This window comes from Neolamprologus multifasciatus, chromosome 5, assembly GCF_963576455.1.
Source record: "Neolamprologus multifasciatus chromosome 5, fNeoMul1.2, whole genome shotgun sequence".
Lineage (NCBI taxonomy): Eukaryota > Metazoa > Chordata > Actinopteri > Cichliformes > Cichlidae > Neolamprologus > Neolamprologus multifasciatus.
This window is the reverse complement of record NC_140443.1, coordinates 16,633,128-16,653,380: the sequence shown is the minus strand read 5'-3', so window position 1 is coordinate 16,653,380 and position 20,253 is coordinate 16,633,128. Positions and strand designations below refer to the sequence as shown.

The 20,253-nt window shown below is 44.6% G+C and overlaps 1 protein-coding gene across 1 annotated transcript; it reads left to right on the top strand.

The window, feature by feature from the left end:
- The first annotated feature begins 10 nt into the window (after positions 1-10).
- On the top strand, positions 11-12,732 carry tusc2a (tumor suppressor 2, mitochondrial calcium regulator a). The gene is made up of 4 exons (XM_085160161.1): positions 11-1,039; positions 2,333-2,562; positions 11,793-11,913; positions 12,007-12,732. The coding sequence occupies exons 2-4, from the start codon at positions 2,420-2,422 to the stop codon at positions 12,070-12,072; spliced, it is 330 nt and encodes a 109-aa protein (XP_085016287.1). The 5' UTR covers positions 11-1,039; positions 2,333-2,419; the 3' UTR covers positions 12,073-12,732.
- Positions 12,733-20,253: the final 7,521 nt, after the last annotated feature.

Sequence of the window (20,253 nt, the reverse complement as noted above, 5' to 3'; positions counted from 1 at the left end):
CGTATTTGTCACATTTAATGTTTTAGATCATAAGGTCATTTCAATATTAGACAAAGGCTTATCCAGGGCTGGGTTGTTGGGCCAGAAGCAAACAGAGAGCCAACTCACCCAGGAGCCATCCTAGGCAGATACCCAAACCACCTTAACACTTTTCAATACAAAATGCCCCCACCTTTTTTTTTTCTTTTTTTTTTTAAATGATGACTTTATTTATTAAGGCTAAAAACCAACAACAAAAACAGCTATCGAAACCAATCTGGTCCTATGTGGGAAAAAGTAATTGCTACCTAAGCTGGTTGTGTCACCCATGGCAGCAAAAACGGCAGTGAACTGTTTGCAATAAAAGGCATTGAGGAATTTGGCCCAATCTTTGCAGTATTGTTTTGGGACACATTGGAGTGTTTTCAAGCGTGAATGGTCTGTTTAAGGTCACACCAAAGCATCTCATCTGTCCTCTGAAAAGTCTTGGGGATCTATAGGATCTTTTTTGTTCTCTCGTGGCATAGATATGCTCTTGGGACTAATTTTGGTACACTGGCCACTCCTGGGAAGGTTAACCACTGTCCCAAAGCTTTAAAATGGCTTTATAACCCTTTCCTGACTGATAGATGTAAATGATAATTTTGTTGCTGTTCTGGACAGATCTTTAAAACTGCTTCCCTTTGTTAAACAAGTCTTATTTAAGTTATGTTTTGATTCGACAGGTCTGACAGTAATCAAGGTCAGGTTAGGGTTTGTGTTTTTTTTAACGAAATGGGAAATGGGGGTAAATACTTTCTCACAGTACTGTATGCATACTATACATTTTTAAATTCAGATGTAGGTATGAACACCCACTTTAAACATAAACAAGATTTCATTTAACGCACCTTTATGAATAAATTCTTTAGTTAAATATTGGTGACGTTTTTCTTTAATAGTCGGTCAGATCAGCTGATCTCCATCGTCATCGTCGGTCGGACAGCAACGGCCAGCGCTAGCTAAACATAGCTAGTAGTAAAAGTTATGACAGGACATGTCAGGTTTAGTGTACCATAAGGTAAGATGTTTGTCAGAATCCCGTGTATAAAGCAGCAGTGTGTTTGCAGACTCGTCTATTGTTTAACCTGCGTCTGTAGTTGGAAGCTAACAGTCTGTTAGCTTACCTCACCTAACTGTGCAGGTACCGTTAGCCGGTAGTCATTAGCCACATGTAGGTCACCACACATCAAACGGGCGCCGTTGCAAAATATTACACGGTGTACAATATATTGTGAAGCCGTGGGTGTGTTTTTAAGTGACTGTTGTAAGGTGTCAAGCGTTTTGAGTGACACTTAATGCGTTTAGGTTCGGCTTTTTTGCGGCCCAGTTGGTTAGCTTACGGTGAAGCTACCGTAGTGTAACGTAACGATATAAAACAGACGGAACTGTCTCACACACGAATAAAATTTAGATATTATTATTATTATTATTATTATTATTATTATTACTACTATAGTTAAGTGTTTGTATAGGTTTTCAGCCATCCAGGTGATGGTACCCATAAGACCTTCCAAAGGAAGGCGACTGGACTTGTTTAGGTGTGACACCTTTACCTCTCATCCAAGAGGCTTCCTTAGCGCTCATTAAAAATTGATGGAGAGTCCCGGGTGTTGAACTCATTGTGGGGGTTTCCCCCTTTGGGCGCGGTTCTTTTAGAAACACCTGCACCTAAAGAACAAAATACGCTCTTTTTTGTATGAATATGTTCATATTTTAAACCAAGAAGACATGGTTTGAGAGAGGAGTAAAGGAGGGCATCATTGAACAGAGGTGGGAGCTTACCACACCAGTTATCAATGACTTAATGAAGCCTTTTTCCAAGTGCTTCAATCCCCACTCAGACCTTGCTTCAGGTGACCTCAGTATGGTCAAATGATGGGTTGAGGCAAGGCCTTACAATAGATTCGACCTTAACCCTCAGTGATGGAAATGAGCCACACATTTTGTTTCTGCGCCTTGGCTCATGTGATGACTCATATGATCAATAGTAGGTCCATGACAGAACCATTTCTTAAGGACTTTCCACCTTTTTTTAATTTTTTAATTTTTATTTTTTATAGAGCTGAAGAAGCCCCTTGAAATATCTCATACCCAAAATAAGTCTAGTTGCCTTCTCTTTCAAGCTCTCAAGATTATACTTAGATGTTTCTGAGTTTAGCTTGGCCGTTTTCTGCCAACAGAGTCGTTTATGCACTAAAATAGAGCCAGCAGTCAGTAAGCAAACAACGTCTTAACAGCTGGCAGCTGAGTAAACTGTTCACTCGGACACCAGACAGTGAAATTTACTTATTTGTGTACTTTCACTTTTCAGGTTCTGACCTTGGTAAGCAATTGAGCATCTGGCTACCAACCAGACTGAACGCTCTAATCTGAGACTAACTATGCCTTATCTCTGAGAATGGGAGGAAGTGGATCCAAAGCCAAAGGTGTCTGGCCTTTCTCAGGCAGCGGAGGCGAGTCAGGAAATGATGGGAACGAGCAGTCTCTGGCCCGGCTGAAAGGCTCTAAGAATGCAACACCATTTGTTTTTACAAGGAGAAGGTAAATAAATAATACAGTGGATATTCTGTTGAAAGGATGTTTTCTATCCCACCCTTGAGTTTGAAAATAATCCATGCACACAATACTAACACATACATTTGCTATGCAAATTACACTCGCCCTGAGACAAAATGCAAGCCTAGTTAGCAGTTCCAAAATATTATTTAAATTAGAAAAACAGCTCTTGAGGAATACTGCCAAAATGGCATTTTGCTCTTGTCCTAAGTTCTTAATAAGCAAATTGCATGTCAAATATTAAAGGTCATCTTTAATTAATTTTTTTGTTTTGATTTTGTTGACATGTCTTAAACTGTCATATCCCACTAAGTCATTTCTTATCCTGATAACAATATAAATCACAATATAGTGCATTTACCATAAATTCTGTGAAAGGTTTATATACTCACCACGCGGAAAGTACTATTTCTTTTGTAAATTTTTAAAAACAATTGTTTTGGCCTTTTTCAGCTTTATTTGAGAGAGACAGTGAAGAAAGGAAAGGACAGCAGGGGCAGAGAGAGACCGCTTTTGGCCGCTCCAAACACTGAGTTAAACTGGCGCCGATTTCTTTTGTACATTTAACCAAAATAATCAAAAGTGAAATAATTATGGGCCTTGTGTGGAGTTACCCATAGTGACACATACTAGATGACCCCATGACTCAAGTGCTTCCCCAAGGCCTCTGACTATCATTACTGCTCCTGTATGGTTGTATCCTGTTGTCAGGATAATAGCCTGTCAGAAAATATCGACTGCAGATTGTTCAGTTTTGGATGAAGTGCAACGTTAAGCTCATACAGCGATGTGTTGTTCGAATTGTTCACATATATGTTGTTGCAGCATAATATGTTACGTCGTGGATTTCCTCCAATACTTTGGCCCGACACTTGTAATATAAATGAGATAAACAGACTTGTGCTAAGTGCTTTTGGTTGGGGATTGTATACCTTGAGTCGAGTGTTTTGACCAATGCACAAAATCTATTTCTAGATATAAGTTGAAATGACTGCCATTATCTTCGTGAGTCTTTATTATGTGGTGTACCACAGGCAAGAACTTGTTCCAACATTTCAGTCTGAGGTTTATTAACACCTGATGGCTCTTTTTTTGTTTCCCATTTGTAAATTCACTTTGTGCTGTGTAGAAAAGTTTTGTTGTGTCAGTGCCTATGGTGGGCACCGGTGGTCCACGTCAGACTTTTCATTACCGAACCATGTCCATGTCACAGAGTTAACCCCCACATTTAGGAATGAGCTCTGCAATTTGTTTTGGCTGGTCCTTCTGGGATGTCATGGTGACTATTGCAAACCATCATTTAAGGCAGCGAAAAAAATTCTGTAGTAAAAGCAATAAACAATAGAGTATAATATGAAAACGATAAACATTTTAATATTGTCATCTGACATATTTCATCGTATCACAGAGCCCTAAATCAAAGAATAGTAATTATGCACTGCAATATTTGCAACTCGGTTACCGAAACCTATTTAGCATGACACAACAGTGCCATGACAAAGAGGAAGGGACATAACTGAGTCATGTGCTAACACTAGGGGTGTGTTTTCCGATCTATTTTGATTAGATTGAGTGTGTCATTTTAACTGCAACCCTTTTACCCGTATTAGCAAAGTAGGAAAAAATAATTTGAAAGCTTCCTTTCATTCTTTTATTTATATACAGTGGTCTGAAAAAGTGTTTTCTATTTTGTGTGTTTGACACACCTAAAAGTTTCAGATCATCAAGCAAATGTAAATATTAGAAAAAGATAACACAAGTAAGCACAAAATGCACTTTCTAAATAAAGTTTTAATTATTAAAGGGGAAAAAATCCAAACCTGCATGGGCCTGTGTGAAAAAGTGATTACTCCCTAAATCTAATCACTTGTTGGGCCACCCTTAGCAGCAACAGACTGCAATCAAGCATTTCTGATACCTGGTAAAAAGTCTTTTACAGCTCTGTGGAGGAATTATGGCCCACTCATCTTTGCAGAAATCACCCACATTGGAGGGTTTTCAAGCATGAACCACCTTTTTATGGTCATACCACAGCACCTCAATCGGATTCGGGTCACACCACTTCAAATCACTCAAACTATATTTACTTGCATCTTTTTCGGCAAAAACACTAATACTAGCAGTGATTTGCAACCCAGTTAGCATGCATTTAACAGAAACATGTTACAAACCTAAAAAATTATTAAACCGCATTTCTGTGGTTCTTGTCACATTCATTCAAGTTACCATATTCTTTTTATATCATCTAATCCTGGATGATTTTCTTTGCTCACAAGGGTTTAATCTGTTGACTTTGTAATAGTTTGAATAACTGTATGAGAGGTTTATTTGAGAGGAAGATTTGAAAATAAGTTGGGTCTTTATATGAAGTTGAATGAATAGTCACTATCTTTAATAAATTCTTGAGTGTTAAATTAAATTCTTTTTTTGTACTTGATGACAAAGTACACAGCAACTAAAATAGCTCAAAGTGGATCTTTGATGCCTGGGCAGATCTGATCAGCTGATGGTTTACTATTTTTAAATACATACCAGAAAACTATAAAATAAAGGATGATATTGAAAAAGAAATTAGAAAATTTTATATATATATATATATATATATATATATATATATATATTAGGGGTGCAACGATACACAAAATTCACGGTTCGGTTCGGTTCGATACTTTGGTGTCACGGTTCGATATTTTTTCGATACAAAAAAATGTTCATGCCTTTTTATTAACTTGTCATTTATTAAATTTTCACGGCACATTCTGCACCACCTCTCTGTGCGTTCATCATTTGTTTGAAGCCAGCTCACCTCCTGCAACCACTTTTCCGAGAATACGCGTTTCTTTTGTGGTTCGGACTCCTGACATTTCTTTGGAGGTGGAGGAACACCAAAGTAATTGCTTAAAGGAGCTTCTTCGACATCTTTATGAGTTCTAAACAAATGTCTGTCCTCCTCCTGAAAATCTTATGTATGCAAACACGCTTTGCAACTTCTTATCTTGTGCGCGTTTTTTATTTTGACAGCGAATACGCACCTGTGGACCACTTATGTGTAGACCTGGTTATTTAGCTCGTCATATTGCAGCCACAGAAATTCTTTTGTCCATGAAACCATAAAGCTGCACTTTCTTTTTGCCTTATAGTCTGATTTGTCATAACTTTTCCGTTTTGTGGTAAGCTTTTCTTTGGCAGAACTAAAATATATATCCTGCTGCTTTTACACACGCACTCACATGACGCTCAGCGATTCTCTGCGCGATCAACCTCTCACATGTTTAAGCTTGCTGCGGGAGATTTCACCTGTCATGTTTGCATAGTAAGCTAACGATTGATAAGACGATGGCAGAGGAATTGGTGCGCAAATTATCATCACTCACCAATCAGTGCTGTCGTTCTCTATACACAGTTCGCGCGATTGCAAAGTGAAAGCAAAAAACAAGCGCAAATTCAAACGCGATTTCAATATGTCACATATTGACAGTGGCTCACCGATGCCAATAACATAATTACCCAGCTACATTTCCGAAAGAATGCAAAAGCATTGACATATATTTTTCCTTCCTACGATAGGCCGACGAGCAGAGCAGGGCAGCCCGACTGGAAAAATCGCTAGCGATTTTGCGAGCCCTGTATCTGATTGAGAAATCACTCATCTTTGGAAAAGAGAGTTTATTACAGAGAAATGTCTCTTTCCAAAATAAAAGCTATACTATACGCTTCTTCTGGGCTATATTCTCAGCAGCATATTAAACATATCAGGTCCCCATAAGGAGAATCATGTGCTAACGGCTGTCTAAATGACTCGGGTAAAGTTTGTAGCATGCGTGCTTGTTGTTTTTGTCTGCTTCCACTTGTCTTTGCACTAGGATGCTATCGGGTAAATGTGCAGTCATATTCGTTGTGTTCCCACTAGTGCTGTCAGCCTTAATCTGAAATGAGGTTAACGCCACAACACGGCAAATCTCCGTTAACGAGCTACCGCGGATTGCCCCGCGTGTGGGGCTGGACAGCGTCAACACATTAACGAGCTAACTGCGCTAACACACTAGTTCCCACTCATGTAATTGAGCATTGCTTGGCACATCTGACATACTGTTTTACTTTAGTCCATGACTGCTTACCTTCAGGGTCATATGTCACATGAAGACCAAAATAGTTCCAGACGCCAGATCTGAATGAGGGTGGGGGAGGTTCAATTTGCCATGTTGCAACGAGCTTAACTTCTGTCTAGCTAGCTTGCCCTGCGCTCAGTGAATCTGTGTTCGACTACTCCGCCTAGGCTGCACTGTCGAGCGCAGATCCACTGAGCGCTCAACACAGACAGCACCGTCAGAAGGAAAGTTGATAAAATAAATTAAAAATGTTGTATTGTTCGATACATATGTGTACCGAACCGAAAGCACTGTATCGAACGGTTCAATATCGATACGAGTATCGTTGCACCCCTAATATATATATATATATATATATATATATATATATATATGTATATGTATATGTATATGTATATATATATATATATATATATATATATATGTATATGTATATATATATATATATGTATATGTATATATATATATATATATATATATATATATATGTATATGTATATGTATATATATATATATATATATATATATATATATATATATATATATATATATATATATATATATATATGTATATGTGTATATATATATGTGTATATATATATATATATATATATATATGTATATATATATATATATATATGTATATATATATATATATATATGTATATATATATATATATGTATATGTATATGTGTATATATATATATATATATATATGTATATGTGTATATATATATATATATATATGTATATGTATATATATATATATATATGTATATATATATATATATATATGTATATGTATATGTATATGTATATATGTATATGTATATGTATATATATGTATATGTATATGTATATATATATATATATGTATATGTGTATATATATATATATATATATATATTAGGGGTGCAACGATACACAAAATTCACGGTTCGGTTCGGTTCGATACTTTGGTGTCACGGTTCGATATTTTTTCGATACAAAAAAAATGTTCATGCCTTTTTATTAATTTGTCATTTATTAAATTTTCACGGCACATTCTGCACCACATCTCTGTGCGTTCATCATTTGTTTGAAGCCAGCTCACCTCCTGCAACCACTTTTCAGAGAATACGCGCTTCTTTTGTGGTTCGGACTCCTTCTGACATTTCTTTGGAGGTGGAGGAACATCACAGTAACTGCTTAAAGGAGCTTCTTCGACATCTTTAAGAGTTCTAAACAAATGTCTGTCCTCCTGAAAATCTTATGTACGCAAACACGCGTTGCAACTTCTTATCTTGTGCGGGTTTTTATTTTGACAGCGAATGCGCACCTGCGGACCACTTATGTGCAGCCCTGGTTATTTAGCTCGTCATATTGCAGCCACAGAAATTCTTTTGTCCATGAAACCATAAAGCTGCACTTTCTTTTTTCCTTATAGTCTGATTTGTCATAACCTTTCCGTTTTGTGGTAAGCTTTTCTTTGGCTGTCACTTCTTCACGCTGACCTGTCTTATTTGGCTCAGCAGAACTAAAATATATATCCTGCTGCTTTTACACACGCACTAACATAACGCTCAGCGATTCTCTGCGCGATCAACCTCTCACATGTTTAAGCTGCGGGAGATTTCACTTGTCATGTTTGCATAGTAAGCTAACGATTGATAAGACGATGTCAGAGGAATTGGTGCGCAAATTATCATCACTCACCAATCAGTACTGTCGCTCTCTATACACAGTTCACGCGATTGCAAAGTGAAAGCAAAAAACAAGCGCAAATTCAAACGCGATTTCAGTATGTCACATATTGACAGTGGCCGATGCCAATGACATAATTACCCAGCTACATTTCCAAAAGAATGCAAAAGCATTGACATATATTTTTCCTTCCTAGGATAGGCCGACGGGCAGGGCAGAGATAGATTTTGGTAGCCCGACTGGAAAAAAGCCCCGTCGGGCTAGCGATTTTGCGAGCCCTGTATCTGATTGAGGAATCACTCATCTTTGGAAAAGAGAGTTTATTATGGAGAAATGTCTCTTTCCAAAATAAAAGCTATACTATACGCTTCTTCTGGGCTATATTCTCAGCAGCATATTAAACATATCAGGTCCCCATAAGGAGAATCGTGTGCTAACGGCTGTCTAAATGACTCGGGTAAAGTTTGTAGCATGCTGCTTGTTGTTTTTCTCTGCTTCCACTTGTCTTTGCACTAGGATGATGTCGGAGTAAATGTGCAGTCATATTGGTTGTGTTCCCACTAGTGCTGTCAGCGTAAATCTGAAATGACATTAACGTCACAACACGGCAAATCTCCGTTAACGAGCTACCGCGGATCACCTCATGAGTGGGGCTGGAAGACGTCAACACATTAACGAGCTAACTGCGCTAACACACTAGTTCCCACCAATTGAGCATTGCTGGCACATCCAACATACTGTTTTACTTTTGTCCATGACAGGCTTACCTTCAGGGTCATACATCACATGAAAACCAAAATAGTTCCAAACGCCAGATCTGAATGAGGGTGGGGGAGGTTCAATTTGCCATGTTGCAACTAGCCTAGCTTCTGTCTCGCTAGCTTGCCCTGCGCTCAGTGAATCTGTGTTCGACTACTCCGCCTAGGCTGCACTGTCGAGCGCAGATCCACTGAGCGCTCAACACAGACAGCATCATCAGAAGGAAAGTTGATAAAATAAATTAAAAATGTTGTATCGTTCGATACATATGCGTACCGAACCGAAAGCACTGTATCGAACGGTTCGATATCGATACGAGTATCGTTGCACCCCTAATATATATATAACACCCAGCACGCCCCTGCGGGCGGTTTATCCTTCAAGCTCGGGTCCTCTACCAGAGGCCTGGGAGCTTGAGGGTCCTGCGCAGTATCTTAGCTGTTCCCAGGACTGCGCTCTTCTGGACAGAGATCTCCGATGTTATTCCCGGGATCTGCTGGAGCACTCGCCTAGCTTGGGAGTCACCGCACCTAGTGCTCCGATTACCACGGGGACCACCGTTACCTTCACCCTCCACATCCTCTCGAGCTCTTCTCTGAGCCCTTGGTATTTCTCCAGCTTCTCGTGTTCCTTCTTCCTGATATTGCTGTCATTCGGAACCGCTACATCGATCACTACGGCCGCCTTCTTCTGTTTGTCTACCACGACTATGTCCGGTTGGTTAGCCACCACCATTTTGTCTGTCTGTATCTGGAAGTCCCACAGGATCTTAGCTCGGTCATTCTCCACCACCCTTGGGGGCATTTCCCATTTTGACCTCGGGACTTCCAGGTTATACTCGGCACAGATGTTCCTGTACACTATGCCGGCCACTTGGTTATGGCGTTCCATGTATGCCTTGCCTGCTAGCATCTTGCACCCTGCTCTTATGTGCTGGATTGTCTCTGGGGCATCTTTACACAGCCTGCACCTGGGGTCTTGCCTGGTGTGATAGACCCCAGCCTCTATGGATCTTGTACTCAGAGCTTGTTCTTGTGCTGCCATGATTAGTGCCTCTGTGCTATCTTTCAGTCCAGCTTTGTCCAGCCACTGGTAGGATTTCTGGATATCAGCCACCTCCTCTATCTGCCGGTGGTACATACCGTGCAGGGGCCTGTCCTTCCATGATGGTTCCTCGTCTCCCTCCTCTTTCTTGGGTTTCTGCTGCCTGAGGTATTCACTGAGCACGCTATCAGTTGGGGCCATCTTCGTGATGTATTCTTGGATGTTCGTTGTCTCATCCTGGATTGTGGTGCTGACACTCACCAGTCCCCGGCCCCCTTCCTTCCGCTTAGCGTACAGCCTCAGGGTGCTGGACTTGGGGTGAAACCCTCCATGCATGGTAAGGAGCTTTCTTGTCTTTATGTCAGTGGCTTCTATCTCCTCCTTTGGCCAGCCTATTACCCCAGCAGGGTACCTGATCACGGGCAGGGCATACGCGTTGATGGCCCGGATCTTGTTCTTACCGTTCAACTGACTCCTCAGGACTTGCCTGACCCTCTGCAGGTACTTGGTGGTTGCAGCTTTCCTAGCGGCCTCTTCATGGTTCCCATTCGCCTGCAGGATCCCCAGGTACTTGTAACTGTCCTCTATGTCTGCAATGTTGCCTTCTGGTAGTTCAATCCCCTCAGTTCTGACTACCTTCCCTCTCTTTGTTACCATCCGACTACACTTCTCCAGCCCGAACGACATTCCAATGTCATTGCTGTATAGCCTGGTAGTGTGGATCAGTGAATCGATGTCTCGTTCACTCTTGGCATACAGCTTGATGTCATCCATGTACAGGAGGTGGCTGACAACTGCTCCGTTCCGTAGTCGGTATCCGTAGCCAGTATCCGTAGCCAGTCTTGTTAATGATCTCACTGAGGGGGTTCAGGCCTATGCAGAACAGCAGTGGGGACAGAGCATCTCCTTGGTAGATCCCGCACTTGATGGTGACTTGTGCTATGGGCTTGGAGTTGGCCTCTAGTGTTGTACGCCACATCCCCATTGAGTTCCTGATGAAGGCTCTTAGGGTCCCATTGATCTTGTACAATTCTAGGCATTCCAGTATCCAGCTGTGGGGCATTGAGTCATAGGCCTTCTTCTATCTTTCTGTTGTACAGCTCAAAGTAGGGCAATGGTACAACTGATGGGAGTAAGTGATGGGAAATTAAATTAAACAATGAACACTATCACGGCCTTGAGTGCAGAGACTACAGGGACTACCTAGTAGCATATTTTTTGTGCCAGAGTGGCATTTGTGCATTTACAGTTTTATAGGCCACAATTACTTTATTACTGAAATATTGTCCCACTTTAAACTGTCCACAGTAAGGTTTCTAGATTATTCTTGATTTCAAAGCCAATAATTCCTAGTGGGGTTAAGCATTAATGACAAAATAATCCAGTAAATAATTTTTGTCACATTTAAAAACCCAGACAAACCAAAAAGGCACATTAATAAATACATGAGTCTCAAACGTTGGAGGGGAGTGAGAAATTTGGGTGGGGGGGGTTTGTTGTTGTTTTTTTTGTTTTTTTTAACTTGACAACCTTTTTAGATGCAACTATCAGCAAGCAAGTAATGCCTACACCTCCTCTATGTTAATCCTGACACAATTGTCCACCTTCTGTGTTGGCAGTTCTTTGTATTATGATGAGGACGGTGACCTCGCCCATGAATTCTACGAGGAGACGGTCGTGACAAAAAATGGCAGAAAGAAGTCCAAGTTGAAGAGGATCCAGAAAAATCTAATTCCACAGGTGAGCTAGGAACACGCTTTTGCAGTGACAGGGTAATATATGGTCAGTGCCATCACTCTTCCTCCTTATTCTTTTTCTTTTTTTTTTTTCCAGGGAATTGTGAAGCTCGACCACCCGTGTATTCATGTCGATTTCCCCATCGTCCTCTGTGAGGTGTGACATGTTGCACAGTGGCTGGTCTACAATGATGTGCAGCCACAGATCCTCTTTGCTGAGCATCATTCAAGTCCTGAGAGCTGCAGTCAAGACCTGGCGAATGGCGCTTGCAGAGGAAAAAGGAAAATTCAAACTGTCACATGAAAAATGATATATTGAATTAAATGTTATACATTTGAATTCAACGAGTCTTTATTTTGACATTCACAAAAATAGTGATGGTACAAGTTGTGTTTCCACTACCCAGCTGATATGTATGCAGACTTGGAGAATACTTCGGATGAATTCGTGTTTCTCCTGTTGAGTTTTTTTTTTTTTTTTTTTTTTTTTTTTTTTTTTTTTTAATTTTGCAGGGCAAAACATCTGTGACGTGAAAAGGGTTTAATGGTTCATGCCTTCTGTGAGATGTAGACTCTGTATGTGTCTTTGTACATGTGCTAGTTTTGGGTTCATGTGTGAACTACAAATGCAAGATGTATTTGCAGGGTGGGAATGATGAGGGATTATGGAATTTGTTGTATATATTTATGTTCTGTATTGTCACGTCTGAGTTAGTCTCAGTTATCGGCGCTCAGACCTGCACTAGTGAACATAATGTACTGTAAATAACATCAGATTTCTTAGTTGAAAATACTTGAATAAATGGTTTATTGAGCAAAATCACTCAAATCTTCTTTTTTTTGTGTTATTTTTCATATTGGCTGAAGCTTTCTGGTGCAGTTCATCTTGTTTATTGTTACTGCACTGGGATGTTTGACCTTACAGTGCAGAATAATAAGTTAGACACCGGAAGACCGTGTTCTCATTTATCATATTAGGAAGTGAAGTTGTTCCCCTTACATCTGAGTTTAGGTCCTGGATTTACACTAGTGTGCAAAAAGTCTTTAGTCACCCTTCCTTTCTTTGTATTTTGCTGGGAAAATGGGAAATCGGTGCAGTGATTTATTGAAATTTGCAGATGTAGATGGAAACACAACATATGAGGTCAAAAACAGTTTTTCCACAGTTTTACAAACTTGAAAATCAAGATTTGTTATGACTACCTTTATTTTTCCACACGGCCTGAACTTCTGCATTCAAGCTTTATTCTTCAGGAATAGTTCTCCAGGTTTTTTGAAGGACTTTCAGAGTTTTGGTTTTTGGCTCCCTTTTGTTCTCTGTTGATATGATCCCACACTGGTTTATTAATGTTGAGGTCCAATCCATGGTTGAGACTTCCACTGTATGTTTTACTTTCCAGGTGTTATGGCAGGTCATTGTCATCCTGAGAAATGAAGCCTTTGTCAATCAAATGCTTTCCGTATTATTTTGCATGGTGGATCAAAATCATATGTATTCACTTCCATCAGTTTTGACGAAGATCCCCAACACAACTGGCTTAAATGAAGCAAAAAATCATGACAAAGCCTCTACTGTATCTTATAGATGAAGTTGAAAGGCCTACAGAAAAACCTGGAGAGCTGTTGTTCTAGACCACGGGAAGAAAAAAAAATACAGAAATGTCTGGTCCATTGGTGTAAAATATGAAGAAATGAGGCCTGACAACAATTTTTTTCACACTACTGTACAAGGAAGATTTTGTTACTTTAGTATTCTGGTAGCCAGTCATGATTCTTACATGGCTTACATGAGTGTAATGTGGTAACTTGAGACTTGTTGGCGTCTGTGAAATAGGAAACACCTTGTGTTTTGTACTACAGTAAAAACACTTTTTTTCTTTGGTGTCTGTGGACACAGAACCGGAAGTGCTTCTCTTTTCTAAGAAAACAAGTAAAACTAAAATGTCAAGCTATTTCTGTGAACTTTAGAAAGCTAACAGCAATTTTTATTTTTAGCTGAAGAGGAAGTAGACAAGAAATCCTTTAAGTTGCTAACTATTCAGAAAATATTAAGTGAAGTGCAGATTGCATTCAACCAAATGGTGACTTTTGAATGTGGGGTCAGTGATCCCTGTACTTGTGAAACAGCTGTAAGCGTAACCCTGCCATCTCCAGACTCTGGCTTATATTTAGATTTTCCTCGTCACCTTCTTGAATTTCTGTCTGGCCGTGCTTTGAGGCTGAATCAAACTCAATCAAAATAAATTTTTTTCTCCCATTTTTATATAAAAGAAAAAATCTAAACTCAAGACATCTGCAATGTAAAAGCCACATTTCCTATAGATGGCAGCAGAAAGCTATACCTGCTTTAACTTTTTTAAATCATTCATATTTACTTCTTTGTGTGGAGTTTGCTTTCCCAAATAGATAAGGATGAAATTAAAAGCTCAGCCTCAGATCTGACAGGTTTTGGTTGTTGTTGCTAGCTGGCGTAGTATCAACTTTTAATGGCGATGTAAACATATTTCACTGCGCTCAGATGACAAATCCCCACAATAAATGGGTAGGGCTTCCTTTGCAGGCATTCTCTGGTGTCTGTAATTGTGTGGAATGCGGTCGGAGCGTTTTGAGGCCAAAGGTCAGCCCCTTTGATGTGTTTCCTCTCCATTGGTCTTTGATGTTTCGCTTAAAGGATGAACGCTTTCCTGTAAAGTCATAAAAAATGCACTAAGTTCATGAATATGACACCAAATAGCAGCGCTCTGATCTGCGTAATGTGCTCCCTGATGTATGCGGTGTGTTTATACGGGGAAAAGTTGTCCATGGGGCTGAGGCTGAGAGAGGCAGTCACTATAAATTATCAGCAGCCTTGAAATAGAACTAAACCATACTTTGAATTATGAACAGTAAAATAGATATATTGTTTACATGGGAGTAATTTAACAAGCTGTAGTGCTTTAAAGTTGTCAGGGTTCCTGGGTCAGTGACCCAGTGCTTTCCGTTTTGTTCATGTTCAGTTTATTTTGCCACTTCCTGTTTCATTTCCTGTTTGTTCCTGTGTCACCTCGTCTCGTGCCATTAGCCAGATTATGTTCAGCTGTGTACTCACCGGTCTCTCATTATCATCCTCATCAGTCTGTGTATTTAAGTCTTCTGTTTCCACTCGTGCTTTGTCGTGTCATTGATGATGTTTAGGTTATGTTGTTGTTTCCGCCAGCATTCGGTCAGCCAGCCAGTCAGCCAGTCAGTCCTCCTTCGTTCGTTCGTTCATTCAGTCAGTCGTCCAGCCAGCCATGTCCTTCCTCTGTTCTGTGTGTTCATTCCGTCATCAATAAATCACCCAGCTTCACCTACCTGCGAGTCCTGCGTTTGGGTTCCTTCTTCCTCGCCTCCACTCCACAACGCCTGACAGAATGACACGACCCGTGCCACGAAGACACGATTGGGACCCAGCGGACTCGGACCTCAACGAGCGGCAGGTGGCAGCGCTTTACCGTTGGGCAGAGTTGGTCAGGGGAAAACAGCGGCTCTTCGCGGAGCGAGAGCACGTCTTCGAGGGGACTCGCCTGGCTCTGGGTGGGCCTCGGAGACGCCGCGTTCCCCCACCTGCTGCCACACCTGCTGCCACACCTGCCTCGGAGCATTTGCCGCGGAGAGCGGACGTTTCGTGCCGCGTTTCGGCCGCTCCCTCTCTCGCCGCTCCGCTCCTCGTTCGCACACCCGCCGCCTCATTCGCCGGACCTCCACCTTCGCCACGGCACCGCGGCTACGCCTCCCACCTCGACTCAATGGAGGCTAACGCGCCAGGGGCTCAGCTGTTTACCCCGGCCGCTTCCTCTTCCCGAAGAAAGCGGCGCACACGCCGCCATAATATGGACTATTTTCAACCACTCCCGGTGGTGAGTTCCACTAACTGTTTTCCACATCCATCGTCTGATTATTCACATAAAACACACAACAGATCCACCACCGATCCATGGGGGGATTTCCTCCTGGATGATGTAGACTGGGAAGAGTTTTTCTGCTGTGCTCCCGCAAAGACTGTAAATCGTGGTGGCAGAAAAAACAGACTGAACTCTGATAAACCTGCCAGTAGCACACACCCGGTCACCATTTCCACACCCGTCACTCAGCCATTCCCCACCAGCACGGCAGCCCAGATTTGGCCTTCTTCTTCAGCCATTTCACCTCCTCAGATGTCTAGGGCCCGGCCTACACCCACACCGGTGCCAGCTCCCAGGAGGAAGGCAGCTGCGACGCAGTCTACCTCCACATCCACTCTTGTTTCCCGGGTGGGGGTGACTGGTGTCCAGCCACCTCCCGTGCCTGTCCCAGCGCCCAGGCTGAGGGCAGCCTCAACCCAGCCTGACCTCCCTGGAGGCTTGGAAGAGCTAACCGGCCCACCTACTGCTTCACCTCTTCATCCACCTCCTGATCCAACCTTTCACGCCCTCGCACTGTCCCTGGTTAGGCTAGCTGAAGTGTCCCCTGCTCAGGCACCAGCCTTATTAGCCCAGGCCGCCATCTTATCCCCCTCGGTAACTCTGTCATTAGCTCAGCCATTAGCATCGCCAACCTCTGTTCATCCCTTAGCTTCCCCACTCCAGTCGGTTCACTCACCTGCTGTTCAGCTTCCACTCCAGTCAGTTCACTCACCTGCTGGTCAGCTTCCACTCCAGTCAGTTCACTCACCTGCTCTTCAGCCTTCACTCCAGTCCCCTGTAGTCCAGTCTCCTCCCGTCCTCCAGCCCCCTGTAGTCCAGTCTCCTCCCGTCCTCCAGCCCCCTGTAGTCCAGTCTCCTCCCGTCCTCCAGCCCCCTGTAGTCCAGTCTCCTCCCGTCCTCCAGCCCCCTGTAGTTCAGTCTCCTCCCGTCCTCCAGTCCCCTGTAGTCCAGTCTGTAGTCCAGTCAGTCCAGTCGCCTCCCATCCAGTCGATTCAGTCCCCGGACCTGCAGCCACAGCACCCAGAGCCAGCTGTGAGCCCGGCCGCTCTCCCGCCAGGGGCCTCCGCGCCCGCTGGCCCTGCCTGTCTCCAGCCAGGGGCCTCCGCGCCCGCTGGCCCTGCCTGTCTCCAGCCAGGGGCCTCCGCGCCCGCTGGCCCTGCCTGTCTCCAGCCAGGGGCCTCCGCGCCCGCTGGCCCTGCCTGTCTCCAGCCAGGGGCCTCCGCGCCCGCTGGCCCTGCCTGTCTCCAGCCAGGGGCCTCCGCGCCCGCTGGTTCTGTTCTGTTCCTGCCAGAGGCCCGTGCGCCTGCTGGTTCTGTTCTGCGCCCGCCAGAGGCCCGTGCGCCTGCTGGTTCTGTTCTGCGCCCGCCAGAGGCCCGTGCGCCTGCTGGTTCTGTTCTGCGCCTGCCAGGGGCCCCTGTGCCCGCTGGTCCCGAGACTGTTCTCGCTGGAGGGCCCGAGGAGCCCGTCCAGCCGCCTGTCTCGTCCGCTGGAGGGCCCGAGGAGCCCGTCCAGCCTCCTGTCCCGTCCGCTGGAGGGCCCGAGGAGCCCGTCCAGCCTCCTGTCCCGTCCGCTGGAGGGCCCGAGGAGCCCGTCCAGCCCCACGACTCGTCAGCTGGAGGTTCAGGAGAACCCAGCCAGCTTCCTGCCTCGTCAGCTGGAGGGCCCGAGGAGCCCGTCCAGTCCTCTGCCTCGTAAGCTGGAGGGCCCGAGGAGCCCGTCCAGTCCTCTGCCTCGTCAGCTGGAGGGCCCGAGGAGCCCGTCCAGTCTCCTGCCTCGTCAGCTGGAGGGCCCGAGGAGCCCGTCCAGCCGCCAGCTGGGGCCTCCGTGTCTTCACCCTCGCCAGCTGGGGCCTCCGTGTCTTCACCCTCGCCAGCTGGGGCCTCCGTGTCTTCACCCTCGCCAGCTGCGGCCTCAGCTTCACCCACGCCGTCGCCTGGTCCAGCTCCGGCTTCATCATTGTCGCCTGGTCCAGCTCCGGCTTCATCATCGTCGCCTGGTCCAGCCTCAGACTCGGCTTCAGCTTCAGCGTCTGCTTCGCCTGGTCCGGACTCGGCTTCAGCTTCAGCTTCGCCTGGTCCGGCCTCAGCCTCGTCGCCAGCCTCTGCTTCGCCTGGTCCGGCCTCAGCCTCGTCGCCAGCCTCTGCTTCGCCTGGTCCTGCGGCTGCCGCGTCGCCAGCCTCTGCTTCGCCTGGTCCTGCGGCTGCCGCGTCGCCAGCCTCTGCTTCGCCTGGTCCTGCGGCTGCCGCACCGTCGCCCCAGCCACGTTCTGGACGTCATCGCCGGCGCGGCCGCCCACCGGACCTGCTCAGCCGCCGCCGCCGCCTTCCTCGCGGCCGCCGCCGCCGCCGCCTTCCTCGCGGCCGCCGCCGCCGCCGCCTTCCTCGCGGCCGCCCACCGGACCAGCTCAGCGGCCGTCGCCGCCTTCCTCGCGGCCGCCCACCGGACCAGCTCAGCGGCCGCCGCCGTCTTCCTCGCGGCCGCCCACCTGAACTGTCTCGTCTCGGCCGCCGGCCACGCGGCCGCCCACCTGAACTGTCTCGTCTCGGCCGCCGGCCACGCGGCCGCCCACCTGAACTGTCTCGTCTTCGGCCGCCGGCCACGCGGCCGCCCCACCTGAACTGTTTTCTGTTTTGGACTCCGTCCCTCCGTCCTGGGCCCCCTCCGCCCGCCCTGTTCTGGTTTTTCTTTCTTTTGGCCGTCGGGTGCCGGCCTTTGGAGGGGGGGGTACTGTCAGGGTTCCTGGGTCAGTGACCCAGTGCTTTCCGTTTTGTTCATGTTCAGTTTATTTTGCCACTTCCGTTTCATTTCCTGTTTGTTCCTGTGTCACCTCGTCTCGTGCCATTAGCCAGATTATGTTCAGCTGTGTACTCACCGGTCTCTCATTATCATCCTCATCAGTCTGGTGTATTTAAGTCTTCTGTTTCCACTCGTGCTTTGTCGTGTCATTGATGATGTTTAGGTTATGTTGTTGTTTCCGCCAGCATTCGGTCGGCCAGCCAGTCAGTCAGTCCTCCTTCGTTCGTTCGTTCAGTCAGTCGTCCAGCCAGCCATGTCCTTCCTCTGTTCTGTGTGTTCATTCCGTCATCAATAAATCACCCAGCTTCACCTACCTGCGAGTCCTGCGTTTGGGTTCCTTCTTCCTCGCCTCCACTCCACAACGCCTGACAAAAGTAAAACAAAGGCGCTTACTGTAGCCATTTTTGTGCTAGTTCTCACATGGATTCTGTTACATTTGACTGTGTTACAGTGAGATCATATGTAGTCATTACAAATAAGTCGAGGAAACTTGGTGGTAATCTCCTATTTTTTCTAGTAAAGCCACAAAATAAGGTTATAGTTACAAATGATGTAATGTATGCACTCCTCAGAGACTGAAGAATTCATTTTGATGAGTGATGAAATTTTTCCCCCACTCAAAATGTTACGTCCGTATCAACGTTTTGGGATATGTCCTCCTCAGTTTCAGACTTTGTTTGCATTATGGGCCTTTAAATGTGGGTTTTGTTGTATTCTTATATAAACTGGATGTTTGGATGTTACAACCATTTATAATTCCTCAGTTCAAATTTACCAAGTCAGAGGATTACCCCAAATGTATCGCAATTCATAAAGTGTTTGGGACAAAAAGTGAAGATAGTAGGGTGTGTTGGCAGTTTCCCTGCCATTGTTTTAGCTTCCTGACAATCCCTGACTTCAGCTGATGTAATGTTCAGGAGGCAGAGGTCAAAGGGAAGCCGAGAGTAGACGGAAATGAAGCCATTCCTTTGTTCCTTTCCCTCCCTGTTCATTCACACGGGTCTGTCCGTGGTCCACTTTTTCCTTACTCTGCAGAGCCCTAGAGAGAAGCTGATGACATGGTGAGGTGAGTCAGCAAAGTTCAAAAGCAAAATAAGCGGAATGGATTTTGGTACAGGAAGCCAGAGAATTTCCAGGCTCCCCCACCTCTTCCTAGTCATGTGCTCAGGGATCTTTTAGTTAACATGTATCTCCTGGGGAAAATGTTACCTTTTCCAGGAATGCCGTGTTTCAGATCTTACTCATTGAGTACAGACGTAAGCAAAAGTTGTACCAGTTATTAGAAAATCACCTTCAACTACAGCGCACATATGGATTCCCCAATTTTTCTAAATCATTCCAGGTTGTTAAATTTAGTTAATTACGTGTTGGTACATGGCCTCTACTATCTCCTCTCCACTGCCATATCTACTGTGCTTGGCAACAGGACAGTATGTGGTACTTGGTTCCTCTGTCAAGCCCTCGCCAGTGGCTGTCATCACATGCTCCAGGCGGCAGTGAAATCTGTGTGCCAGATGCCTCTTGCCTGCTTTCTGAAGTGTGTTCAAGACATTCAAGTCTGCATGAGTGGAAGGAAACTTTAAAATACTTAAGTACCAGCAACCAAAAGACTTGAGATAATAATT